Source organism: Lygodium microphyllum, chromosome 19, assembly GCF_053477565.2.
Source record: "Lygodium microphyllum isolate KBCC chromosome 19, Lygodium_microphyllum_v1.1.10, whole genome shotgun sequence".
NCBI lineage: Eukaryota > Viridiplantae > Streptophyta > Polypodiopsida > Schizaeales > Lygodiaceae > Lygodium > Lygodium microphyllum.
In genome coordinates, this window is record NC_141153.1 from 71937676 (window position 1) to 71962263 (window position 24588).

Genomic DNA, 24588 nt, shown 5'->3' on the forward strand with positions numbered 1-24588 from the left:
GAGTTGTTACGATGATTGTGTGGTGAGGCAGGTGCATGCGTATGAGCAATGATACCAACTGCGTGAAGTGTGGCTATAAGAGGCGTGGTAGGCGGGCCGCGGTTAGTGCACATGAACGGGCTCTTCTTGTGTTGACAAACTACCATTTTAAAAAGGTCAATATATGATTTGATAGGCGGGGACGAAGATTGTAAAGCTACCACTATTAATTTAAATAATCCAGAAACCTCAGAAGAGGCGATTAAAGAGCTTAAGTAAAAGGGCATAAGCAAGGAAAGGAGGAAGACACTGCTGCGCCTTCTTCCACACTTGTGTGTCCTTGCGTTGAAGTCAAGCAGAGAACGAAAATAAAAACCGGATACACCAGCCATCCTCAAGCACAGAAGAAGAAGAAGAAGAAGCAGCAGAAAGGTAATCATCGCCTCCATTGTCAGTGATTACCTTCCATTATCAGCGGTTTGCATTGTCGTCGTGAAATGCAACAGCCATTTCCAGCCATTGTACCTGCAGCGCTCCCGAAAGCCTCCACAAATTGTACTGTAGAAACTCAAAAGCCATAAGAAAATGGCGATCCTCATACATGGCCTTGAGAAGTTAGCGATTACCTTCCGTTATTAATGGTTTGCAGCTGTGCTAGTGAAATGCAACACCTATTCCCGAGACATTGTACCTGCACACAGCCGAAAGCCGCCACAAATTGGACTGCAGAAGCTCAAAAGCCAAAAACATGGCTATCCTCATACATGGCCTTGAGAAGTTAGCGTAGATTAGACATCTTTGAGGCTCAGCATGCTGCTAAACATCAAGCATTCATAGTTTACCTTTACTCCACGTCAATTGTTCTGACATTGTGATCTTACCTGGGAAAGTTTTTGCAACCGTCAAACCTAGATGCATTGCAGTCCGTGGTGTCAGGTCCATTGTGTATAGTTCTGGTGGTCTGGCATGTCTAACCAGTTAGAATTTGGTCATATCTGTTTTGTTAATATAGGGGAATTTCGATAAGGAACCTGGAGTGCAGCACTCTATGCAAAGGCCATTCAGTCCATAGACTTGAATGGGATATCTCTCAACCATCAACTACCTTTACCTGGGTGAAAGGGACATTATTTCCAACCATATGTGTGTATGGTTCTTCTTACAACATGTGCTCTCCATTCTAGTAGTTGGATACCGCTGTTACTGCAAACTCTGCATTGGTGTGGTATAATATGCCTCTCAAATAATACATTCAAATCATTACCTAACGCTATGTGAGTGTTGCAGATTGCACTTTTTGCATGATAATGTTGAGTGTCTTTCTAGATTTCCCGTGAGCTATTCCTTGGAATGGAATAATAAAACACAAAGCTAAGCATCCAACATATATGACATTTACAGCAGCCTATGCTTTGGTTCTATGTAAGAGGCTTTAAAATCCTTCATTCTTTTCAAAGAAATGAACGTGTAGTTTAACCAAGTTCTCTCATATTATGTATGAATGGACATTGTATATGATTTCTTATTGTCTGGTTAACATGGATGCACTGTTTATGGTTAGAGATTAGTTGAGACACAAAGCAGTGTTCTGATATCAGCTATATTTGCAACAATTGACTGCATTTGCAGTATTTCAATGCTATCATGCATGTTTAACTCCTCAATCAGTTACTTGCAAGCATGCTCATGTTTTATCTATGTTGTTTCTTTTGAACCAGCCAGAGCTACAGAATTTGTCTTCAAGAGAAGGACTATGAGTTTTGTTTTTCGAGGATCTCGAGGGGATTTGGAGAATGGATTTGCCAACTTCATTCAAGAGCGTCGTAATGTGGTAGAAATCTCTCCTTGATATCTGTATTTCCCTGCATAGGTACATGTTTTGAAATCATCAAGTTGTTTTTTTATTGGCTAGAGGTTTAAATAAGAAACATTTGCTATATGTCTTGGTGAATCAGCTATTTTTTCTAGAAAGGGAGAAAATTGGTAGATTCTGTCATCAATGTTAATAGGCAGTTTGATAGGTAGAAATACTGCTCAAAGATAGATTGAACAAAGTCAGAAACAACAGCTAGACAAACAATTACAAAGGTTTCTGTTCATAAGGGTTTTCAGATGTATAGCAGAGTTCCAATGTAGTGGTGGCTTTTTAGGTTTGAGTATTAAGGAAGCACATTATCTAGTGCTGATATTGCCTATTCTTGAATTAGTTTCATGTTGATTTAGAAAACTAGACCTTGGACATGTACTGGTATAATCCTACTTTTACATTTATACTTTGGTCAGATATGGATGCCCCTTGGTTTGCCCATGCTTGACAATCACTCGGAGCTTGGTCTTTGGATGTATTTGAGCATTTTGGACCTACTGGGCATTACATTTGGTTGTCAGTTACATGCTATTTGACTGCTTTAAGGCATATGGTTTACGAGTCTGAGATAGCTTGGGATTTATGCTCCGGATGTACTCTACTGGGATTTGGAATGTTTGATGCTACGATGTATTTGAGCGTTGCTTGCTCTATTTGCATCTGATTTTACTTCCAGTGGGAGCCTCTTGGCATATTCGGATGCACACAGAGTTTTACTTACACTTGAGCTTGAGCTTGTGGGACAGTTACATGCAATTGCTCTCTTGAGAGCTTTGTGTCTGCAGTTAGTCTGTAGTGGGTTGATTTGATACGTCCATTGGGATAGGCACCTATCTCTGTCACAGGTTTGTCAGTTTTGTATGCATCTTGGATGGTTATGCATTGAGCTTCTTGCTCTATCAGTTGTGCTCGTGCTTGGTCTCTTCTCTTACCCCAAGACCCATTACATGCATGACTTCTAGACCTATGAGATGTCTCTTGCCTGATAGGTTAGTAGTTTGAGAGTTCTTGGTACCTTCTTGCCCCTTGACACTCACTATTGGATGTATCTTGCTACCTGGCAGTTGCAGTGCCATATGTATCAGTGATTGCTTTACTTTGGGACAGTTTTACATACTGCTGTAATTTATTTCAGCAAGCTGAAATCTGCAGATTTCGAGCACTTGTATGAGAGTAATGCTTACTGTTTGATGTTATCTTGGTCATATTTGGTGGACAGGTGGTTCTCTTGGTGATATCTACTCGTTCGACCAGTTTTAGCAGTGGTTTTAGTGCATTTTTTGCTAATTACAGCAACCTGCAATTTTACATTTTTGCTTTGATTTGGGATAGTATGGCTGGTCATTTGAAAGACACAGCTCTCTTTAACATTGTCAAGTTGGATGGTACCAACTATGGGTATTGGAAGTCCCAGATATGGCAGGTTTTGGTGCAGAAGTTGTAGATTAAACCCTTGCGTTTCAAGGGTGTTAAACCCAAGGATATAGATGATGATGTTTGGATGGAAGTTGATGAGCTATGTAAGTCTATCATTATCTTGTTACTCTCAGAAGAGATCCATCATAATGTTGTTGAAGATGAGAATCAGAGTGCATGGGACTTATGGGAGAAGATTCAGGAGCTTTATGCGCAGTAGAGTCCTGTGTCACAGATGTATTGGCTGAAGCAGTTAATGGACCTTTGCATGAAGGAGGGGACATCCCTATCATCTCATTTTAGTTAGTTTCATGCTATCATGAAGAATCTGTTGTCATAGGGTATTGAGTTCAAAGACAACTTGCACCCGTTGTTTCTGCTTGGCACCTTGTCTGAATCATGGGATGTCTTTCGTACTGCCATATGCACGAACAAGCATGATGGGCTGAAAATCAAAGATGTTGAGAGTGCTTTATTGACTGAGGAAATCAATAGGAGAAACAATGATGCTTCCTGCTTTTCACATGCATTGACCGTTAGAGGTGGCAGACATTGCAGGCGTGATAATGATCATAAGGGCAACGATTCTCATAAGTCCAGGTCAAAGTCACGTGGCTGTAGTAAGTCCCGTGGATGGAAGTCTGATCTTACATGTCATTATTGTGGGAAAGCAAGACATATTAGACCGCAGTGCTATAAGATGCGCGATGATAAGTGCAAGGAAAAGGGAAAAGAGAAAGTGCAGGAAAAGTCTTTTGAGCGCAGTATTGTACCTGCAAAGTCCAGTGTGAAGATAGAAGAGGTTCATGTTATGTAGGCCACTAATTCAGATGAGGATTACATACTTGTAGCTTCCTTATGCTATGCCTTACAGGCTTCTAAGATATATTCTATGTATGCGCAGTGCTGGCTTTTGAATTCGGGTGCGTCATTTCATTGACACCCTGTAGAGATTGGTTTTATATCTATCGTACAATCTCTGGTTCTGTGCGTCTTGGTGATGACAGATATCTTGACATTATGGGCATTGGAGATGTTAGGCTGCAGTTTTCTTCTGGCAGTTCTTTTGTTTTGCATGATATACACCATGTTCCTGTATTGACTCACAACCTTATGTTAGCTAGACAGCTTGATAATGCAGGGTATTTTGTGTCTCTTGGAGACTCTGCATGGAAGATTACTCGTGGCAAGCTTGTGCTTGCAAGAGGTGTCAAGTCTAGTAGCCTCTATCCCTTACTTGCATTTGGAGCTACCTTGAATCATGTTTTGTCTATGGGTTCTTTTCCCCATGTATTCCTTTGGCATGCTTGTTTGGGGCATATATCTCTTAAAGGAATGAAAATGCTCCGTGCTTTGCAGTATCTTCCATCTTTTGACTCTTTGCATTTTGATTCTTGTGATCCTTGTTTGTATGGCAGACAGACTAGAAATACACAAAAAAAGTCTGGTAAGAAACCCATGGGTGAGCCCTTGGCTCTTATGCACTCAGATCTATGTGGGTCCAGGTCCTGTCAGTCACTTGGTGGGACAAAGTATTTTGTTACTTTTATAGATGATTACTCACGTAAGGTTTGGGCTTATCCCATAAAGAGAAAATCCGATGTCTTCGACACATTTCAACGTTGGCTTGCATTGGTAGAGAACCAGTTTGGGAAAAGGCTAAAATGCCTAAGGTCAGATAATAGGGGTGAGTATGTATCACGTACTTTTGAGCAGTTTTGTGATAAGCGGGGTATTAAGCGTCAGTTGATCGTCCCTTACACCCTCCCCAGAATGGTATGGTTGAACGCATGAATAAAATCATTCAGGAAAGGGTCCGTAGCATGCTTAGCCAGGCTGGCTTACCGCAACACTTTTAGGTTGAGGCAGTTACTACTGTAGTGCATCTCATTAACAGGTCACCTAGCAGTGGCATTGACTTTTAGGTTGCAGAGGAGGTATGGGTAGGCAAGCTCTCCTTTTATGATCATTTGTGTGTCTTTGGATGTGAGGCATTCTGCCATGTGCCCAAGGACAAACGCAATAAGCTAGATCCTAAAAGTATCAAATGCATTTTCATTGGCTATGGAGATGCAAGAGAGATGGGTTACCATCTATGGGATCCGTATGCATGGAAAGTGATTTGCAGCCATGATGTCATTTTTCATGAGGACAAAATGCATATGCAGCCTGAGAAAGTGGTTGAGGTATGCAAAGTTATCTTTAAGGAGGAGCCACTTGCTCCCGTACAGCCCGCGCTCCACGGCCAACTAGACAGCGTGCAGCATCACCTGATGCTCATGGCCCAAATGTTAGACAGGATGTTGGTCAGGCAGCAGAGCCGGGGTTGAGGCGTTCTACTAGAGATAGACGACCTCCTGACCGTTTTGCGTCCTCTATGGATTGTGTACTGGTTACAGATGCAGGAGAGCCTCTCACTTATGATGAGGCTATGCACAGGGGTGATTATCATTCTTGGGAGAGGGCTATGCAGTCTGAGCTTGACTCATTGTATAAGAATCAGACTTGGGATTTGGTTTTCTTGCCTCAGGGTAAGAAGGCTTTGCTATGCAAGTGGGTGTATAGGCTGAAAAGTATCCCTGAACACCCCAAGTTGGTATACAAGGCTCGATTGGTTGCTAAGAGCTTCAAGTAGGAGCATGGTGTTGACTTTGATGAAGTCTTTTCTCTTGTGGTCAAGATAACCACCCTACGCTTAGTCTTGGCTTTGGTTGCACAGCTTGACCTGGACTTGTACCAGATGGATGTCAAGACGGCTTTTTTACATGGGGACTTACATGATGAGATTTACATGGAGCAGCCTAAGGGCTTTACAGACCTTGGCAGGGAACACCTAGTGTGCAAGCTAAAGAAGAGTCTATATGGCTTGAAGCAGGCACCTAGGGAATTGTACCATAAGTTTGATGCATTCATGCAGTCACAGGGCTACAACCGCAGTGCTATGGATCCGTGCTTGTACATGAAGAAAGCCCGTGACGGTTCTTTGCTGATTTTTGTACTTTATGTGGATGACATGCTTTTAGCAGGGACAGCTCATGAGGAGCTAGAAGCTCTTAAGGCTCAGCTCAAGAAGAGCTTTGAGATGAAAGATTTGGGACAGGTCTCTGTTGAGAAACCCTTTACCCTTCATCCGCAGTTTGCGTTTCTGCGTTTTACGTTTAGGATTTGCGTTTAGGGTTTGCAGTCCCAAAAAGGGGCGCCATCCTAGACTGATTGTGCCTATTTATAGGCCACTCTCTCATTCATTCAATCCATCATCTCTTCTCTCCAGCCTCTCCACTACCCTCACACCCTTTCAGGAGGACATTGCGGTTTGTGGTTCGTGATGGTCTTCATCATCTTCCTTGTGCTATGGCACCCTTGGTCCCTTGTATCACATTCACTCCATGATTCGGAATTTCATCATTCCATTCATCAGAGTTTCTTCTCTTTTCTCTTCTCTTCTCCATGTTTGCTGAGTTCATTTCGTGTTCCTCCCCGCCAACCCTACTGTCTTGTTGGTACGTCATCTTTTGAAGTGGTATCAGAGCCGGTTTTACTCAAATAGTGGTAAAGATCCTCCACTCCAGTGACGACAAAGACCGGTGGTGGGTTCGGCATCCACTTCTCTTCTTCTTCCACTGTATCAAAATCTCGTTTTTGCAGATTTCAGGTGTTTCAGCTTGCTGCACGTACCCCGTTCGTGGAGGATATCTCAGCCAAAGCTGTCAATTGCTGTCTCTATCAATTAGCGCTTGATTTCCAGCTCTCTTCACACAATTTGGAGCTAATTCCAACCAGACGAGTGCTGTTCATGTGCAGACATACTGCCGTATAGCCTGCCTCATCATCACAGTCCTATTGCCTACGTTTTTAGTCTTTCTCTCTACTGCATGCTGTCCTGCCTGCGTTTTTAGTATTTCTCTCTCTTGTTGCCTGCGTTTTTAGTCTTTCTCTCTCCTACATGTTGTCCTGCTTGCGTTTTTAGTCTTTCTCTCTCCTCACCTATGTTTTTCTACTGGTTGCAACCTCTTATTGCTGGTTGCATCCTCCTCCCACTTGCAGCTCACTTTCAGCTTTTTTACTACCCTCCCATCCCTTAAGGCGGACATTGCGGTTCGTGCTTCACATTGTCCTCACACCCCTTGAGGTGGGCATTGCGGTTTATGCTTCAAACTACCCTCACACCCCTTGAGGCGGATATTGTGGTTCGTGGTTCATGGTTGCTGACCTCTTCCTTCTTCAGCAAGGCACACTGGTATCCATGGCTTCTTTACCAACAGATGACCATGCGGTTCATGCTTCAAACTGTCCTCACACCCCTTGAGGCGGACATTGTGGTTCGTGGTTCATGGTGGCTGACCTCTTCCTTCTTCAGCAAGGCACACCGGTATCCATGGCTTCTTTACCAACAGATGACCAGACTACTGGGTGCTCTTACTGTGGCATCACGAAACACACCACTGATGCTTGCCGACTTCGACCTTTGCTCCCTACCCCTCCGGAGTACATGCGTCTTCCACCAGGCACTCCTTGTGCCACCTCTCATTTTTGGGCCACAGAGATCGTTCTACATCGGCTATCAGAGTACTATGCTCAAGGCAATAAGACGCATCCAATATGCAATAAGTCCTTTCGAGCACATGGAGGATCAATTGGCGCTACGACCTCCTAGAGATTGTCGCAATACGAGCAATGGTCTTCTCCCACCTATTTTCGGGTACAGTGGCTATCACGGCCTGCGGTTCTGCAGTCCACTCCATTGAGAGACAGTGATTGTTTGATATCGTCTCGTCAGTTTGCTTCTTCAAGAGATTGTGGCTGCTCGACTCCTTCCTCTTCTTCGGCTACCGAGTCCGCTCCATTGAGAGACAGTGATTGTTGCCCACCTCTTGCCCATTCTGAGCCCCACCCTTCCCCACCCTTCCCCACCCCTCGACTACTTAGGTTTGAGAGGCTACCTCTGGGAGCTCTTCGGCACCCCAGATACCTTTTTCGGCACGTCCAACGGCACTTCCTTCGTCATCAGACATTTCGGAGTCCATGATCCATGAGTTTTTGGATTCCCTATCTACTTCAGAGGGGGATTTTGAGGGGGATATTATTTCTTTGCCCTCAGAGGGGGCATCTACTTCTTCTTCGACTTCAGCGGGAGCCCCTCCACCTCCCACCTTAGAGGGGGAACCTACTTCACATGAAGTTCTTCACCCATCCTCTACTTTCTTGGGATGGCTGTCTTTGACCAGTCATCTTTTCTACTGATATCTAGGATCTTCAGGTACCACCTAGATCGAGACCTCGGAGGTTCAGCCGCGACTTGGTGACGAGGCCTTTGTATTCCTTCTGGTATGGATGCATAGAGTTAGTGGCTACTCTTCCGAGGTTGTGTTTCGGGTTCTCCAGTTCACTCTGTCTATTGATCTTTACTGTAGGTTTCCTTTCCGGTGGAAATCTTGGATCTTACGGTTCCTCTTCTCTTCTTGCCTTCGTTACTTGGTTAGCATGGAGCCACCTCCCGAGATAGAGTACGGGCATATCCTTACGGTTTTTGGCACCACACAAAGTCCGACATTCCTCCTATGCATTGCATGTTTTCATCATCTTTGTACTAGGGCGCTTGGGCAAGTGAATAATTTCCCCACGAGGGACACTGTCCAAGTAGCACGTGCTGCATGAGCATTCTTCAGCATGTAGCATTGCATCTCCACCTCACTCTTCTCTTGTTTCCCTTTTTGGGCCTGAGAGGGGGTGTTGAGAAATCCTTCACCCTTCACCCACAGTTTGCGTTTTTGCATTTTTGCGTTTTGCGTTTAGGGTTTGTAGCCCCAAAAAGGGGCGCCATCCTAGACTGAGTGTGCCTATTTATAGGCCACTCTCTCATTCATTCACTACGGCTGATTCATTCAGTCCATCACCTTTTCTCTCCAGCCTCTCCACTACCCTCACACCCCTTCAGGAGAACATTGCGGTTTGTGGTTCCTGCTGTCTTCATCATCTTCCTTGTGCTACGGCACCCTTGGTCCCTTGTATCACATGCACTCCATGATTCGGAACTTCATCATTCCATTCATCAGAGTTTCTTCTCTCTTCTCTTCTCTTCTACATGTTTATTGAGTTCACTTCGTGTTCCTTCCCGCCAACCCTACTGTCTCGTTGGTACATCATCTTTTGACAGTCTCTCATATACTTGGTAGGCGCATTACGCGCGATCTTAGGGACTACTCTATTTGTCACAGAGGAAGTACATTCATAAAGTCCTTGAGCGCTTCCGTATGTACGATGTTAAGCCTATTAGTTGTCCATTACCTTCTCATGTGAAGGTTTCACAGGCCGATTGTCCGTAGACAAATGAGTAGAGAGCCGAGATGGCCAAGATTCCCTATGCATCAACCGTGGGCAGTCTTATGTATGCCATGATAGCCACCCGTCCAGATATTGCTTTTGCAGTTGGAGTTGTGGCACGTTACATGGCTACACCTGGCAAGAAACATTGGAATGCCGTGAAGGGTATCATGAGGTACCTGAAGAGCATAGTAGATATGTGTATTTGCTATGGCAGCCAGGATACAGAAGTTGTGGGGTACATTGACTCTAATTATGCAGGACATGCAGATATTAGGAAGTCCACTTCTGGCTATGTGTTCACTTATGCTGGAGGGGCTATCTCTTGGATGTCCAGGGCACAGAAGTGTACGGCCCTTTCTACTACAGAGGCCGAGTATATTGTAGCCATAGAGGCTTGCAAGGAGGCTATCTGGTTAGGCCATTTGATTGCAGACCTTGGTATGACATATGCTATGTCTACACTGCATTCGGATTCTATGAGTGCCATTCAGTTGGCCAAGAATCCGGTCTTCCATGCGAAGACGAAACATATTGAGGTGAGGTATCACTTCATTCACGAGGTCGTTGAGGACAGGTCTGTTGACCTTGTCAAGATTCCGATTGAGCAGAATCCTGCAGACTTGCTCACGAAGAGCCTCACTAGAGAGCTCTTTACCTTCCTCTGGAGATTGATGGGCGTTGAATGAGATGATGTCTTTTTTCTCATCCTATTATACATGTGTACATGTTGTACTGTCTCTTCTTTTCTTCTCTCTCTCATTGGGGCAAATTCGCCTTTAAGTGGGAGGTTGTTGGAGGTAAAGGCGCCTCTGCCTAGCCGCTCGTGTATTACTACACTTTACTACACTGACAGTACCCGCCACTGCACATTGCAGGTGGCGGGCGTCCGTCACAGTCACTTATTCTTTATTCTTTTAGTGACAGTTTGAATAAAGGAAGGCCCGGCCACACATTGTGGTTGTTGGAGTCTCCACTTTTGAGTCTTGCTCTCTCTTGCTCTTGCTCTCCATCTGCCATAGCTCTCACCGCCAAGCTTCTTCCTCCTGGGCTTAGCTTCCTTTTCAATTATCTCATGGGAGTAAGCTGAGGGAGAGTGCCAGAGGGTGTCGTCATCCAACCATGGATCCCAAGTGCAGCAAACCACAGATGTTGATGAAGAAGTGTAATGACAGCAAGGCAGTAGGCTGGATGTCGAAATGTGGCAGTGTCTAGGCTGAGAGTGACCAAGTGCAAAAATGTATTGTCTGGCGACAGTATTTGACTGATGGAGCAGCAGTTGGTAACAAAAATGCAGCCATCATGATGAACTGAATGCACAGACAACAGCTCCAGATGGGAAGCAGATCAGGGTGGTGATGAAAACGTAGCCTTCTGATGGGCACAGCAGGGATAGCAATCTCAGAAATAGGGAATGGCTGTTCTGGCTTGCTGGAATGTCCCAATGCATTTTGGACTTTCCTAGGATGTGAAATGGCTAGGGAACATTTCCTTCCCTCTCCTATTCCAGCCTGTTCCTTGCTGTTCCTTTACTTGCGGTGGCCATTTCAGGCAGTCAGTCCAAAACATAATGTATCTCATACTTTTTTTGTTTTCCTCTTGTTGTGCATTCTTTCCAACTGTTGTTTTGTTTCTGCCACCCATTTCTGCTTTTCATCTGATGTCTGCTGGCCTGTGTACTGCTGCTGCCATCCTCTTCTCTCTCTCTCTCGACTTGAAGAGTTGAGACAAGTCACAAGCTGATCATGAGTTTGTGCGGGGCTCGCATTTGATGTAGTGTCAACTCTTCTGATCAACCTGCAGCCCTTGGTTTTCAATTTTGGGCAATTTGGTGAAATATTGGGACGTTTGGGGCAATCTAGGGCAATTTTGGGGCAATTGGGACAATTTGGGGGCATTTGGAGGACATTTGGGGCTGAATTACATACAAATTAGGGACATTTGGGATTTCAAATTGCCACAAATACCCCAAGTGTATTTTCTTTCTCTTTGTAGGATGAATTACCCTCAAGTTTGGGGCATTTGGCATTTAAAGACTGAAATTGCTCCAATTCTCGAGAAAGAAAGAAATATTAATGTTTACTAAAGACCAAATTGGCCTATAAGACATGTCCATGTACAAGAGAATATCCTTATGGTATCAAGAAACTGAAAAGTGAAAAGTTCTATATAATGTGCAATGAGTGTATGCCTCATCATTGAGGCAAGCTTGTTGGGTGTAAAGGCCCTTTACGCTCTCCCGTGTATATATTACTTCACACATGTGAACTCACCTAGCGGGTGTAAGTGTACTGTACCCTAAGTATAAATACATTATTTTATTCTTTGTGTGTATCACACTGGTACACACCTATCGGTCGACTCTCTCTCACTCTCACTCTCATTGTTCAACACCTCAATTGATGTGCATGCTGTCTCTACTTCTGCTCGTGCTTATCAAATTGGTATCAGAGCTCGTCGATCCAAGCGTATAATAGTGTGTACTTGCTGTTACAATTCGACAACCTTGCTATTGGCTTAAAGCATTCAGCCTTTTATTGTAGTTGTTTATTGCTGAAGATGGTTGGCAGTGCATCTACATCTGACACATAGAATCTTTTTGAGATTTGTAAATTCGATGGCAATGGTTTTGATCTTTGGAAAGATCGTATGCAAGGTATACTTTTTCTAAAGGATTGTGATGATGCTTTAGCAGAACATAAGCCTATCGCTTTGTCAGATGAGGATTGGGATAAAATGAATAAAAAGGCCATTACTTACATTAGAATGGCTGTCACAGATGATATCTTGGTTGATATAAAGGGGCTTGATATTGCCTATGTAGTTTGAGAGAAACTCAATGCTACTTATGAGAATACAACTCCTGTTAATCAGGTAGATTTCATGTGAAAGTTGGTCAACTTGAAGCTTGATGATGAGTCTAAGCCTGCCTCAAAGCATTTGAATGCTTTCATTGGTATTTTGAGTCAATTACAGGATGTAGGAAAGCTAGACTTGTGGCTAAGGGCTAGATACAAAAGGAGGACATTGATTTTCAAGAAGTGTTTTCTCCTGTTGTCAAAATGACCATTCTTCGAGTGTTATTTGTCATTGTATCATTTATGGATCTTGAACTTGATCAGATGGATGTTAGAACTGCGTTCCTGCATGGTGATCTAGAGGAAGAGTCATACATGAAACAACCCGAAGGTTTTGTTATACAAGGAAATGAGCATTTGGTATGTAAGCTTAAAAGAAGCTTGTATGGTTTGAAACAGGCTCCTAGACAATGGTATAAAAAGTTTGATGCCTTCATGCTCTCACATGGATTTAAAAGTAGTGCAGATCATTGCTTATATATTAAGAAGGTTGATGCTGGAAGCTTTATTATACTTGTGCTTTATGTGGATGATATGCTTATTACTGGTAATTATAAAAACCATATCAATGCATTGAAAAGACAGCTGAATTCTGTGAGAGTGTGCAACGGAAGAAGGAACACGAACATAGAGAGAGAGAGAGAGAGAGAGAGAGAGAGAGAGAGAGAGAGAGAGCAGAAAATGAAGGAAGAAATACTGTACTAAGTGAAATGGATGTTGAATACAAAGCTGTGGACTGATCAGTCCCTGCACATAGCTCGGAGTGTCAGTGAGGGCACCAGATTAGGTTGATGATGACAGCAGCATCGAAGACGGAGGAAGATGACAGAGTCGGAGTGTGCGCTTGCCAAGGAAGGAGGAAAGATGATAATCTAATTGATTGCCAAGTGGGAAATGACTATAAGTAGCCAAAAACCCAAAAACTGGCCGATCTGAAATTTGAGGCAAAACATATGCCCGACCAGCATTTAATGTTGGTAAAAATGCCAGAAACGCTTAGTAAAATCCCGGAAAGGGTGGACAAAGTCTGACAGGTGAGGTAGGTTGAAGAATGCAGAAATTACCCTGGGAAATGCACATAAAATCTTGACTGGAAGAGAAAATGCACTAAAATGCAATAAACTGAGTGCTCTTGAATGAGCTACCTCCTCCGTCAAAACAAGTGATAGACAAGTCAAAGCTTCTAAAGTCCTCATCTGACTTAGATTGAGGCTCACCGCCGTAGGCAGGAGATAACAAGGCATGACAAACATGACTGCTAACACCTCCTCTCAGATCCTGGATGTGGCGGAAGGCCAAGGGAGAAACGGATCTTGGGGTGGCAAAGGGAATGCTAATGTCGATGAAGTTCATCGATGAAGATTGTCGATGAAGAAACTCCTTATGAGCTTGAAAAACCCCCTCTGAAACACTAGGGGCCAGGAAATCCACAGCCGCATCACCAAGATTGTCCCCCTCTAAAAGGGATGGGGGGTATGAGGGAACCACCAGAGGAGAGGGTGGGGGATGGGAAGGATATTTGGAGTAGATCTTAGCCATATTTGGTGGACAACAGAGGACATTCTGTTGTAAACTCTAAATTTTTGTAGAAATTAAGTTTAGCAGCGACCTCGAAATTTGTGCCAACAAGAGAAGGCATCATACATTGAAATCAGCACTTGCAATGTGTGATATTGATAGGGATTTCAAATGCTAGGCCATCCATTGTAAATTTGAGGCAGAATTTGGCTAGTTGGGTTGGATAGGGGTAATTTTTGGGTCAAATTCAAGGGGCAAGTTGCCTACTGTGGTAGCATTTAGCTAGTTGGGTTGGATAGGGATAAGTTCTGGGTCAAATTCAAGGGGAAAATTGCCCAGTTTGTTTGCTGACTACATTTGTAGCAAAGGGCTTTTGGATTAGCCACGGAGATAGTGGAATCTTAGCTTGTAATTAATCCATTGGCAATTGAAGTTAAAGAAATACCGAAAGGGGTACTAGTTTTGGGGCCAATAGGGTGTCCAATATTCAAGATTATTAAGGTAAATGTGCATTTCAATTGTGTTTATTTGCTGATTATTGTAATTAAGTGCTTGATTTGAGAATTACCACCCTATATGATAAGGGAGGCTAGTTTTATGGTTCTATTGTTGGATTTGAACCTAGGTTACCTCGGTGAAAGCTAGGTATCCTAATCGGACTAGGCGCGCCAACAGGTTGTTCACTGTTTAAGATTATTAAGGTAAATTGTGCATTTCAATTTAAGTGCTTGATCAAGGAATTACTACCCTATCGGAGAAGAAAGGTTGGTTTCATGGCTCCATTGTTGGGATACCACTCAATCCTTTGATTTGGTGGGCCCGAGACACATGATTGCAAGCTAAAGCTTTGTGCTAGTGCTGACTTTTGCTTTCAACTCAGAAATTATAGCAGTGTCTTCATACAGCGAGATGGAATCAAGCAGTGATGATGCCTCTCAGTATGGACACTCACATGGGGAAGAAGGAAATGCAATGTCTAATCTTGGATAAAGCTCAGACCATGGAAAGCAAACTGAAAATGTTGTTGTTGGGCAAGATATAGGGTGTTTGAGGCATAACGAAGTTGATGACAAAAAAAGTGAAGAGAAATTTGATGACTAGTTCAAGAATCAGATGAGAACGGCAACAAGTCTCTTTACTAAATTGGCAAAGGATTCTTAGTTCATTTGATTTTTGAATACTCCAAAAAAGGACAACAAGGGCAAGAAGAAGAGGTCATCTTTTACAACTTCAAGACAGCAAGGTACACGGTGCATCGAAGGGAATGCCAAAGCCTTCACTTGAAGCTCCCAAAGATGCTAATGAAGCAAAACAATTGGTACCTATGGGGCAGGGACTGCAAATGCAAGGCCATCATGGAAGTGCCAATCCAATGGAATTTGGATAGCCGGGCATGCATGCTATGATGGGGCAGCCATGATACTTTGGTAGTAGCACGATTTTTCATGCTATGGTTGGACAAGGACCACATAAGGGTATGGCTGGAAATGTGCAAAACCTTATGTACAACAGCATTAGCTTGATGCCTGGGGCAGAAAGTAGCATGTTTGGTAATGCATGCGCACCTCCGAATGTTTATGGGGCTCAAGGAATGAGGGGTGGTCATGGAATGGAAATGCTTCGTTTGGTGTTGGTTTTGACGTAAATTCAGCAAATGTACCCTTTTTGCAGCAACCAGTGTATGACAACTTGACACCCAAAGGGGCAGCAAAAGACTATGATGAGGGTGGAAAAATAGTGAAGTGTGAGTTCTTCAGCGGTGTATAATATAGGCTGAAAGCTTTGACTTTAATTCATCAGTTTGATATAGCTTATTCAAGGGGGAAACTTCATGGAGGCCTCGAAGATTCGAAAGGCAGCCACTTTCTTGAAAGGGAATGCATTACAGTGGTGGTCCATTCTTTTGATGTAAGGTAGAGCACTGCCAACGTGGGTATAATTCAAGCAAATGTTTGCATCGAATTGGTTGACAAGTATCTTTGAGGTGGATATCATGACAGCTTGGAATAAGCTGGATGCTAAGGAATGTAAGAATTTGGAGCAATATAATAAGAAGTTTTGGGATGTATTGCTGCCTATTACTCCTTATCACCCTGTACCCCTTCATGAGCAAGTGGAAAAATATGTTTGTGGGCTGCCCAAAGGAAACAGGGATTTTTGCATTAAATCCACCGTGTCTAGCATGTCTCAGCCTATAGAGATTGCTCCTATAGCAGATGCTTTGTTGCGTGGGAAGGATTCGGGCTCCCTAGAGAGTGGGGAGAAGCCGAATAAAAAGTTGTTCAAGGCTGAGAAAAGGGGCAGATCTGAAAATCAGCTTGAAAAGAGGCCAAAACAACAAAGAAAATTGTCTTGAAAAGAGGCCAAAACAACAAAAAAAGGGCTAAAAAACATTGGCATAATGTAGGGAATTGATGGGGCTGCTAATGAATGTTTTATTTGTGAACAAGAGGGTCATATTGCAAGGGATTGTCCCAATAGGCAGCAAGCTGGAAAATCAAAAAATGAGGGAGATCCTAAGGGAAAAAATCCCAAAACATCAGTGGGATTGGTGCTCGATGTTGTCGGTAATTAGTCCAATGATGATGCAACTAAGTTGTACAGAGCATAGAGTAAATTCAGGATTAGCATACATTGGTATTCTTTGATAATAGTGGACGAGCAAACTTCATCTTTGTTGACATGGCAGCTTGTCTAGGCATTAGAGAGGATGAGATGGGACCAATAGGGGAGGTTGGAATGGCATGTTAAGGCCATGTAGAGCGTGTCACACTGCCCATTGGAAATCGTCGGTTGCATATACAAGGATATGTGGATAGCGAAGACTTCTTCATTGCTCCACTTGAGGGTTGTCATGCATTGCTTGGTATGCCATGGTGTACCGTGTCACATATGCATGCAGTTATTGATTCACGTGCAAAAGAGATGACTATTTAGCATAAGGGAAAGACACTCACACTAGATGTAAAACTGAAAGGGGAATTTGACCCTATTGTATTTACTGCCATTTCTAAAGTAATGAAAAATTATCTTTCAGTGTACTTGGTTTTTACTAAGGATAAAGATGATAGTGAGAATGCTGGAAATATGTTTAAGTTAGAGAAGGATTGCATGTCATTTTTGAAAATGAAAGTTGATGCTTCTCTCCGTCACTTCTAGGGTAGCTACTGCTTAAAAGGCCTGAAGATCATGGTATAGATCTTATTCCCGGTGGAAGTAGCCCACCCAATAAGCCACCCTACAGAGTCAGTATAGCCTAGCAGGTGGAGATTATAAGTTAGGTGAATGAGCTGCTAGAAAAAGGGCTGATTCAGCCTAGCTCATCTCCTTTTTGTTCTCTAGTGCTTTTGGTGTAGAAAAAGGATGGTTCATGGTGTATATGCATTGATTATCGTGCTTTGAATAAGATACTGATAAATAATTGCTTTCTGATCTCTAGGATCAATGCTGTTATGGATAGATTGTGTTGGGATAAAGGCCCATTTGACCTCCGTGTATAGTACACACACACCTATTTAGTTGTACATGTGAATGCATCCTTAATATGCCCCAAGTATAAATACATTTTATTCTTTGTGTACCAATACATTGTTGGTACACTAAAATCTATCGTACTTTTATGCACACTCTCTCTGACTCTTGCCGTTACTCTTACGCTCTCCTCGAACTGGTGCAGCACATCCCCAGCTGAGCTCCAACAACCGGTATTAGAGCTTAAGGTTTTGTGTACGCTTCTTGAGTCAACAGACACTGCTAAGGTGTAGGCAATAGCCGTAGGCTATAGTCGCAGGAGAGTAGGTGGATGAGACGGACTGCACGTGACAATCAACAGACGTCAATAGGCAGCCGTTTGACCAACAGGTAATAGGACTAGCGGGCGGGCACTGTACATGACGATAGGGGATCAGGCGTGCAGGCGATGGGGCAGTGCGATGTGACCAGCCAGCCGAGCGCATGCGAATGATTGGGCAGCGGATAACAGGTGGCAGACGGGTCGCCGGCTGACAGTCACGCGATCCGCCTAACGGGTTAACGGACCCTCGTCATTCCGTTTTTATAAAAATCAAAAATCTTATTTTCTTCAAAAATCTCCTTTGAAATTCCTTTCTTTAATGGGGGTTCTTGCATTGGAGGCATAGATCTCAGATTTGTGCAAATTCGAGCCCGAAAATTTGGGGTTTTTTCCGGATTTGATATTGTCCATGCTTGGCAGTGACATTCAGGTTAGAAATTGCAAACATTGTCATGTGGCGATCTCAATTAAATTGAGGATTTTGCCAAATTTGTCAGAATTTTACTCGTTTGAGTAAAATTTCTTGACATTGGATCCCAGAAATTTGGGGCTTTTCATGTATTGGTCAAATTTTGCTCAGCTGGGTCAGATTGATTGACATTTATGCACTTTTGGACCTGAAATTTTGGGTGTTTGTGCAGAATTTGGTAAATTTCTGCATTTTTGCCTGTGTGGTGGCTGGTTCATGTACAAACAGTAGAGATTTATTACTGTTTGAGGAAGAAGAGCAATGTGTTTGCTGGTTTTGCTTGTGTTTCTGCAGTTCGAGGGCATTTACTCTTGTGTTCGTGATAAAATGGGTGCAACTTCTTCCAGTTCAGACATCAAGAGTTTGATGGAAATCAAACGGTTTGATGGTCATGGCTTTGACTTTTGGAAAGATCGTATGCAAGGCATATTGTTCCTAAAGGATTGTGAGGATGCTTTGCAGAAAGATAAACCCGTACAAATGTTTGATGCAGATTGGGCCAGAGTAAATAAAAAGGCTGTGGCTTACATTAAGATGGGTGTCACTGATGACATCTTGACAGACATTAAGGGTTTAGATACAGGTTATGCAATATGGGAGAAGCTGAAAACTACCTATAAGATCACCACACCCGTTAATCAAGTGCATTTAATGCGCAAGTCGGTGAATATGCGACTGGATGAGCCAAAGCCTACAACTGAGTACTTGAGTGCATTTACAGGCATTTTAAATCAGCTCAAGGATGCAAATTTGGACTTTGATGATAAGTTGAGTACGATCTTTTTGATCATGACACTACCTAATTCTTGGGAGACCTTGGTGGTTTCTCTTAGCAATAACTCCAATCTCTCATATGATGGGGTGAGGGGTTCAATCTTGAATGAAGAAATTAGTCGTATGTCTAGTGGAGAAGGTAGCAACTTAGCTTATAATGTAAGAGGCAGGGCTGAAAAGAAAAATGTAAATGTAGGATAGAGAAACAGGAGCAAGAGCAAAGGAAAGGAAAAAAGTGACATTACTTGCTATCACTGTGGTCGGAAGGGCCACTAGAACCTGATTGTAGGTATTACAAGAAGGAACAAGAGAGAAAGAAGAATGCAAGAGATAAAAAGGAGGATGAGGATAAGACAAATGTATTTGAGGTAGCCAAAGGCAAGGAAAAGGCCAATGTGGCCTCTAGTGTAGTCATAGAGGAGCTTTCGGATACAGAGGTTGATGCATTATGTGCAGTTGATTCTGATGCCCTTGTATGTCACATGTAGGATATGCAGATTACCAAGGCTGATGTGATTGATGCACTTTTGTCAGTTGACGATAGTGTCACTCAGACTTGGATTGTAGACTCTGGTGTCTCTTTCCATGTAACTCCTTGCTTGGAGTGTTTTGCTATGTTCAATACAGGGAGTTATGGAAAAGTGTATCTTGGAAATAACCATGCTTGCAGCATTGATGGGATTGGCACTGTACACTTGTCTTTAGACAATGGGTAAGAGCTTGTGTTGAAAGATACCAGATATGTGCGTGGCATTAAAAAGAGTTTACTATCTGTTGGGTAGCTTGACTTGCATGGTTACACTACACTGTTTGGTGGTGGATTGTGGAAAGTGAAAAAGGGTTCCATGCTGATTGCAAAAGGAACCGAGAAGGGCACATTGTATTGTTTGCACTGTAAAGCTTTGAATGGCAAGTTTCTTGCAGTTGCTGAAATTGGCAGTCACTTGGAGTTATGGCTTAAGAGATTAGGCCGTATGAGCCAAAAAGGACTTGATGGTCTTACCTCTCTGAAGAGGATTGATGGAAAAGGCTCTAAACTTGACTTTTGTAATGAGTGTCAGTTTGGAAAGCAAATAAAAAATTCCTTTTATTTAGGTGTCTCTCGTAAGTCCAATGTCTTGGACTTAAACATTCTGATGTATGTAGTATGGCTGTGAAATCGTTGGGTGGTGTTGCATATTTTGTCTCCTTTTTTGATGATTGTTCCAAAAAGATTTGGGTATACCTGTTGAAAAAGAAAAGTGAAGTGTTTGTTGTTTTTAAAACTTTTCATGCATTTGTGACCACTTAGACAGGTAGAAAGCTCAAATGTTGAGAACTGATAATGGGGGTGATATCTAGTGAATTCAAGTCCTTTTGTGGCTTGCATGTAATTAAGAGGGAGCTTATAGCTCCTTACAACCCTTCTTCAAATGGGGTGGCTAAAAGATATAATAGGACTTTATGTGAAAGAGTACGGTGCATGCTGTCCATTGCTAATCTTCCTCATGAATTTTGGGGAGAGGCACTCAAAAGCGCAGTTCACATTTGCAACCGCTCTCCAAATAGGTCCTTAAATAATGGCATCCTTAAGGAGGTTAGGTCTGGCTAATCGGCCTCATATGACCATTCACGCATATTTGGCTGTGATACTTTTGTGCATGTTAGAGATGAGTTGAGGAACAAACTCGACCCAAAATCCACCAAAGGCATTTTCATGGGCTATGGTGATGAGGGTGAATTTGGCTATAGAGGGTGGTTACCTCAGTCCAAGAAAGTTATTCGCAGTGGTAATGTTGTGTTTAATGAGGCAAAATTGCTGAAAGGTACTTTAGCCTCTAATGAAGATATGAAAAAGGTCAAATTTCAGAGTTTGCAGCCACCTATTACTTCAGAGAATGAGCCTCAAGGTGCTGTACCATAGGCTGAAACTGATGATCAGTTGGTTATTTTTGAGCTAGATGATGATGGACAGCAAATAGGAGCATAAGGAGGTCATGGACAGCAAGATAGACTTGTTGATTATGAAAATGCAGGTGCTGGTAATGAAAATGAAGGTGCTGTACAGCATGAACAGCATGCTGAAAATGGCTTACAGCAGCCAATAAATGCTGAAAATAACATACCTCCAGTAGACCTAAATCTTGAAGAAGGCAACCACATAGGCTTGACCCCTCCTTGCATTATGTGATGCTTACAGATGAGGGTGAGCCTCTTACATATGAAGAGGCCAAGTCATGCGAATTCAGCAATAAGTGGGAGCTAGCTATGTAGGAAGAGATCAAATCTCTATATGCAAATGATACTTAGGATCTTGTGTCGGTTGCTACTCGTCTAAACATTGCTCATGTAGTGGGAGTTGTTAGCAGTTTTATGTCAAATCTTGGCAAAACACATTGGGAGATTGTCAAGTGTATTCTTTGATACCTAAAGGGTACACAAAGAAAGTGTATTCGCTATGGGCAAGTTGCACTTAGTTTGTAGGGTTATTGTGATGCAGACATGGTAGGTGACTTGGATACTCGTAGATCCACCAACGGGTATGTCTTTACAGTTGTTGGTGGGGTTGTTTCTTGGTGTTTCAGGTTGTAGAACATCGTCGCATTGAGTACTACTGAAGCTGAATATATATTAACTACTGAAGCTTCTAATGAAGCTATATGGTTGAGCAGACTTGAAGAGGATCTCGGCATGTCTATGGGTATTGCGGTTTAGGGATGTGATAGTTAGAGTGCTGTGTATCTGGCTAAGAATGCCATGTATCATTCATGCACAAAGCATATAGATGTGCGATATCACTTTATTAGACAGATTCTGGAAGATAGTCAAATCACATTGACCAAGATTAAAACACAGGACGACAACCTTGCAGATGCTTTCACTAAAAGTCGAAGCAAAGCTCAACATGAGCATTGCATACGACTAGTGGGAGTTGGCTAGAGGTTCACTTCAGACCTTTAAGTGGGAGGTTGTTGAGATAAGGGCTCGTTTGACCTCCATGTATAGTACACACACACTATTCAGTTGTACATGTGAATGCACCCTTAATATGCCCCAAGTATGAATACATTTTATTCTTTGTGTATCAACACATTGTTGGTACACTAAAATCTATCATACTTTCACACATACTCTCTCTAACTCTTGCCGTCACTCTTACACTCTCCTTGAACTGCTGTTGCACATCCGTAGTTGAGCTCCAACAGATTGTAGGGGGTAGCCATATTCAGTTGTATAGATTTAAAAATTGGGTATCATCAGATACTCATTAGATTGGAGGATGTGCCTAAAACAACTTTTAGGACATCTTTTGGGTTGTGTGAGTTTCTTGTCATGTTTTTTGGAGTTACGAATGCTCTTGCCACATTTAATCGTATGATGGATCACATCTAGGACACTTTCTTTGATGACATGATTGTCTACTCAAAGAATGAGACAGAGCATAGAAAACACTTGGACATTGTGTTTAATGATTGCGTAAGTATAGGCAGGCTATCAATGACAAGAAAAATGAATTCTTTTTGCATGAAATCCACTTTTTGGGCACATTGTATCGGCTAATAATATTTGTATAGACCCTGCAAAGGCTGAGGCAATACATTCATGGACACCTTTGAGAAATGTATATGAGATCTGCAGCTTCTTGAGGTTATGTTCTTACTATAGGAAGTATGTATGTGGGTTTGTTGAAATTGTATCTCCATTGTACGCTTTGTAGAAGAAGAATGTGCTATTTAGATGGAGATCAGTGAAAACTTCAGCATTTGAAAAGTTGAAGGAAAAGATGAATTTAGATATTGTGCTTGTGTTTCCTAATCTAAGGAAGTCATTCATGGTTTAGTGTGACACATGTGGTAACAACATGTGGTTTTCTCTCTATGTTTCATTTTAAGATTATACATATTGATGGTAAAAAGAATGTTGTGGTTAATCCACTGTCATGTAAGCCACAAATTTCAGCCGTTAGCATGGTTTATCACACTGAGTTGGATGCCATGTAAGCCACAAATTTCAGCCTTTAGCATGGTTTATCACATTGGAGTTGGATGCCATGAAAGATCAATATACTATTGATTCGGACTTTGCTAATGTTTATGATTAGCTTTGCAATGGCAAGAGGCATGAGCACTTTATGCTCAGAGATGAATTTCTGATGATGCATGGATGACTATGTGTCACAAAGTAGTTGAGGCCTAGAGTGATTAGTGAAAGTCATGCTCCTTTGTATGTAGGACATAGATGTATTGATGCCATAGTCAAGGCAGTGGAGTATTTCTTTTATTGGCTAGTTTTGACGTATAATGTAGATGTGAAGATATGCTAGGGTTTGCACAGAGGAAACACAACTTGTATAGCCAAGACTGAAACACAAAGACTCAGACGAAGACAAGCAAAACTCAAAACCTAAAGGCAAAATGCAAAACACAAAAACTTAAAATCCAAATACAAAGAGAAGAAATTTTGAAGTGAGTGAATCCGGTAAATGAATGTAAGAGTGTACAGAATGCCCAAGGATAGAGCAAAGCAGTGTCGAAAAAATTAGGGTTTTGAGGGACCACTAAAACTCTCTCAAACCGTGCATCAAATTTGCATTTTTAATCAATTAAGCATGTTTTGGTGCTGTTTAAAAATGCTAATAAGTTGTAAAGCGTATTTTAGCTCAACAATAGAGTAGTTTGTCAGAACATGTATCATATGTCAAAAGGTAAAGCATGATAAGCAAAAGATACTGGGCTTATTACAGCCCTTGCCTATTTCAAATAGGCCTTGGGAGAGCATTGCAATGGATTTGATTTTTGAACTTTCTAGGACACCTACAAGGAATGATGGATATGTACTATCATTTGTAGGTTTAGCAAACATGTCTATTTCATTCCGATGAGGAAAAAAATAAAGGCTAATCATATGGCACCATTGTTTTTGAAGCACATCTTTAAGTATCATGGTATGTGAGAGTCAATCGCTAGTGATCAAGACCCTCGGATGACCAGTTTATTTTGGAAGCAGTTGTTTGAGATTATGGGTACCATGTTGAAGTTCTCATTATCCTTCCATTCGCAGATAGATGGTTGGTCTGAGGAAGCAAATTCCAGAGTTAGATCTTTTGAGGTGCTATGTTTCAGACCACAAGGTATACTAGGAGCAGTATTTGCTATTGGTTAAGTTTGCTTATAAAAACAAAGTGCATAGTTCCATTGGTAAAGCTCCATTTGAGATGGTTGAGAGTTGCAAGAAGATACCACCTATCTTGCAGACTAAGGATAAGATCTTTGAGGCTGATTGTTATGTGGAAAACTTGGATATAGTCTATGCAAAGATAAAGTATGCACTTGAGAGATCACAGGAAAAGCAAAAGAGGCTAGTTGATCACCATAGAGGTGCTTTGTAGTTTGCAAAGGGCGATTATGTATTGTTGCATTTTGAAAAGGCAAGGTTGAAAAGGATGAAAGGTAGAGAGAGATTGTATCCAAAGTTGAGTATGAGATACTATGGGCCCTTCTAGGTGTTGGAAAAGATCAATGATGTGGTATGTTAACTGAAATTACCTCCACATTGGCAGATACACAATGCTTTTCATGTCAGTTTGTTGAGGCTTTTTCATGGTGATGTGTCA

General features: G+C 42.2%; 1 protein-coding gene across 4 annotated transcripts in view; it reads left to right on the forward strand.

The window, feature by feature from the left end:
* Positions 1-246: 246 nt before the first annotated feature.
* Positions 247-24588, forward strand: part of SDIR1 (RING/U-box superfamily protein) — a 40589-nt gene continuing 16247 nt past the window's right edge. Inside the window, exons 1-2 of one of the 4 annotated variants that reach the window (XM_087700285.1) lie at positions 247-411; positions 1702-1810. In XM_087700285.1, coding sequence (XP_087556411.1) covers positions 1733-1810 — 78 coding nt within the window. In that variant the 5' untranslated portion in view covers positions 247-411; positions 1702-1732. Of the gene's footprint in view, positions 412-1207; positions 1402-1697; positions 1811-24588 lie in introns of those variants that run through there. The other 3 variants (XM_087700284.1, XM_087700283.1, XM_087700282.1) reach the window with 3 other exon arrangements.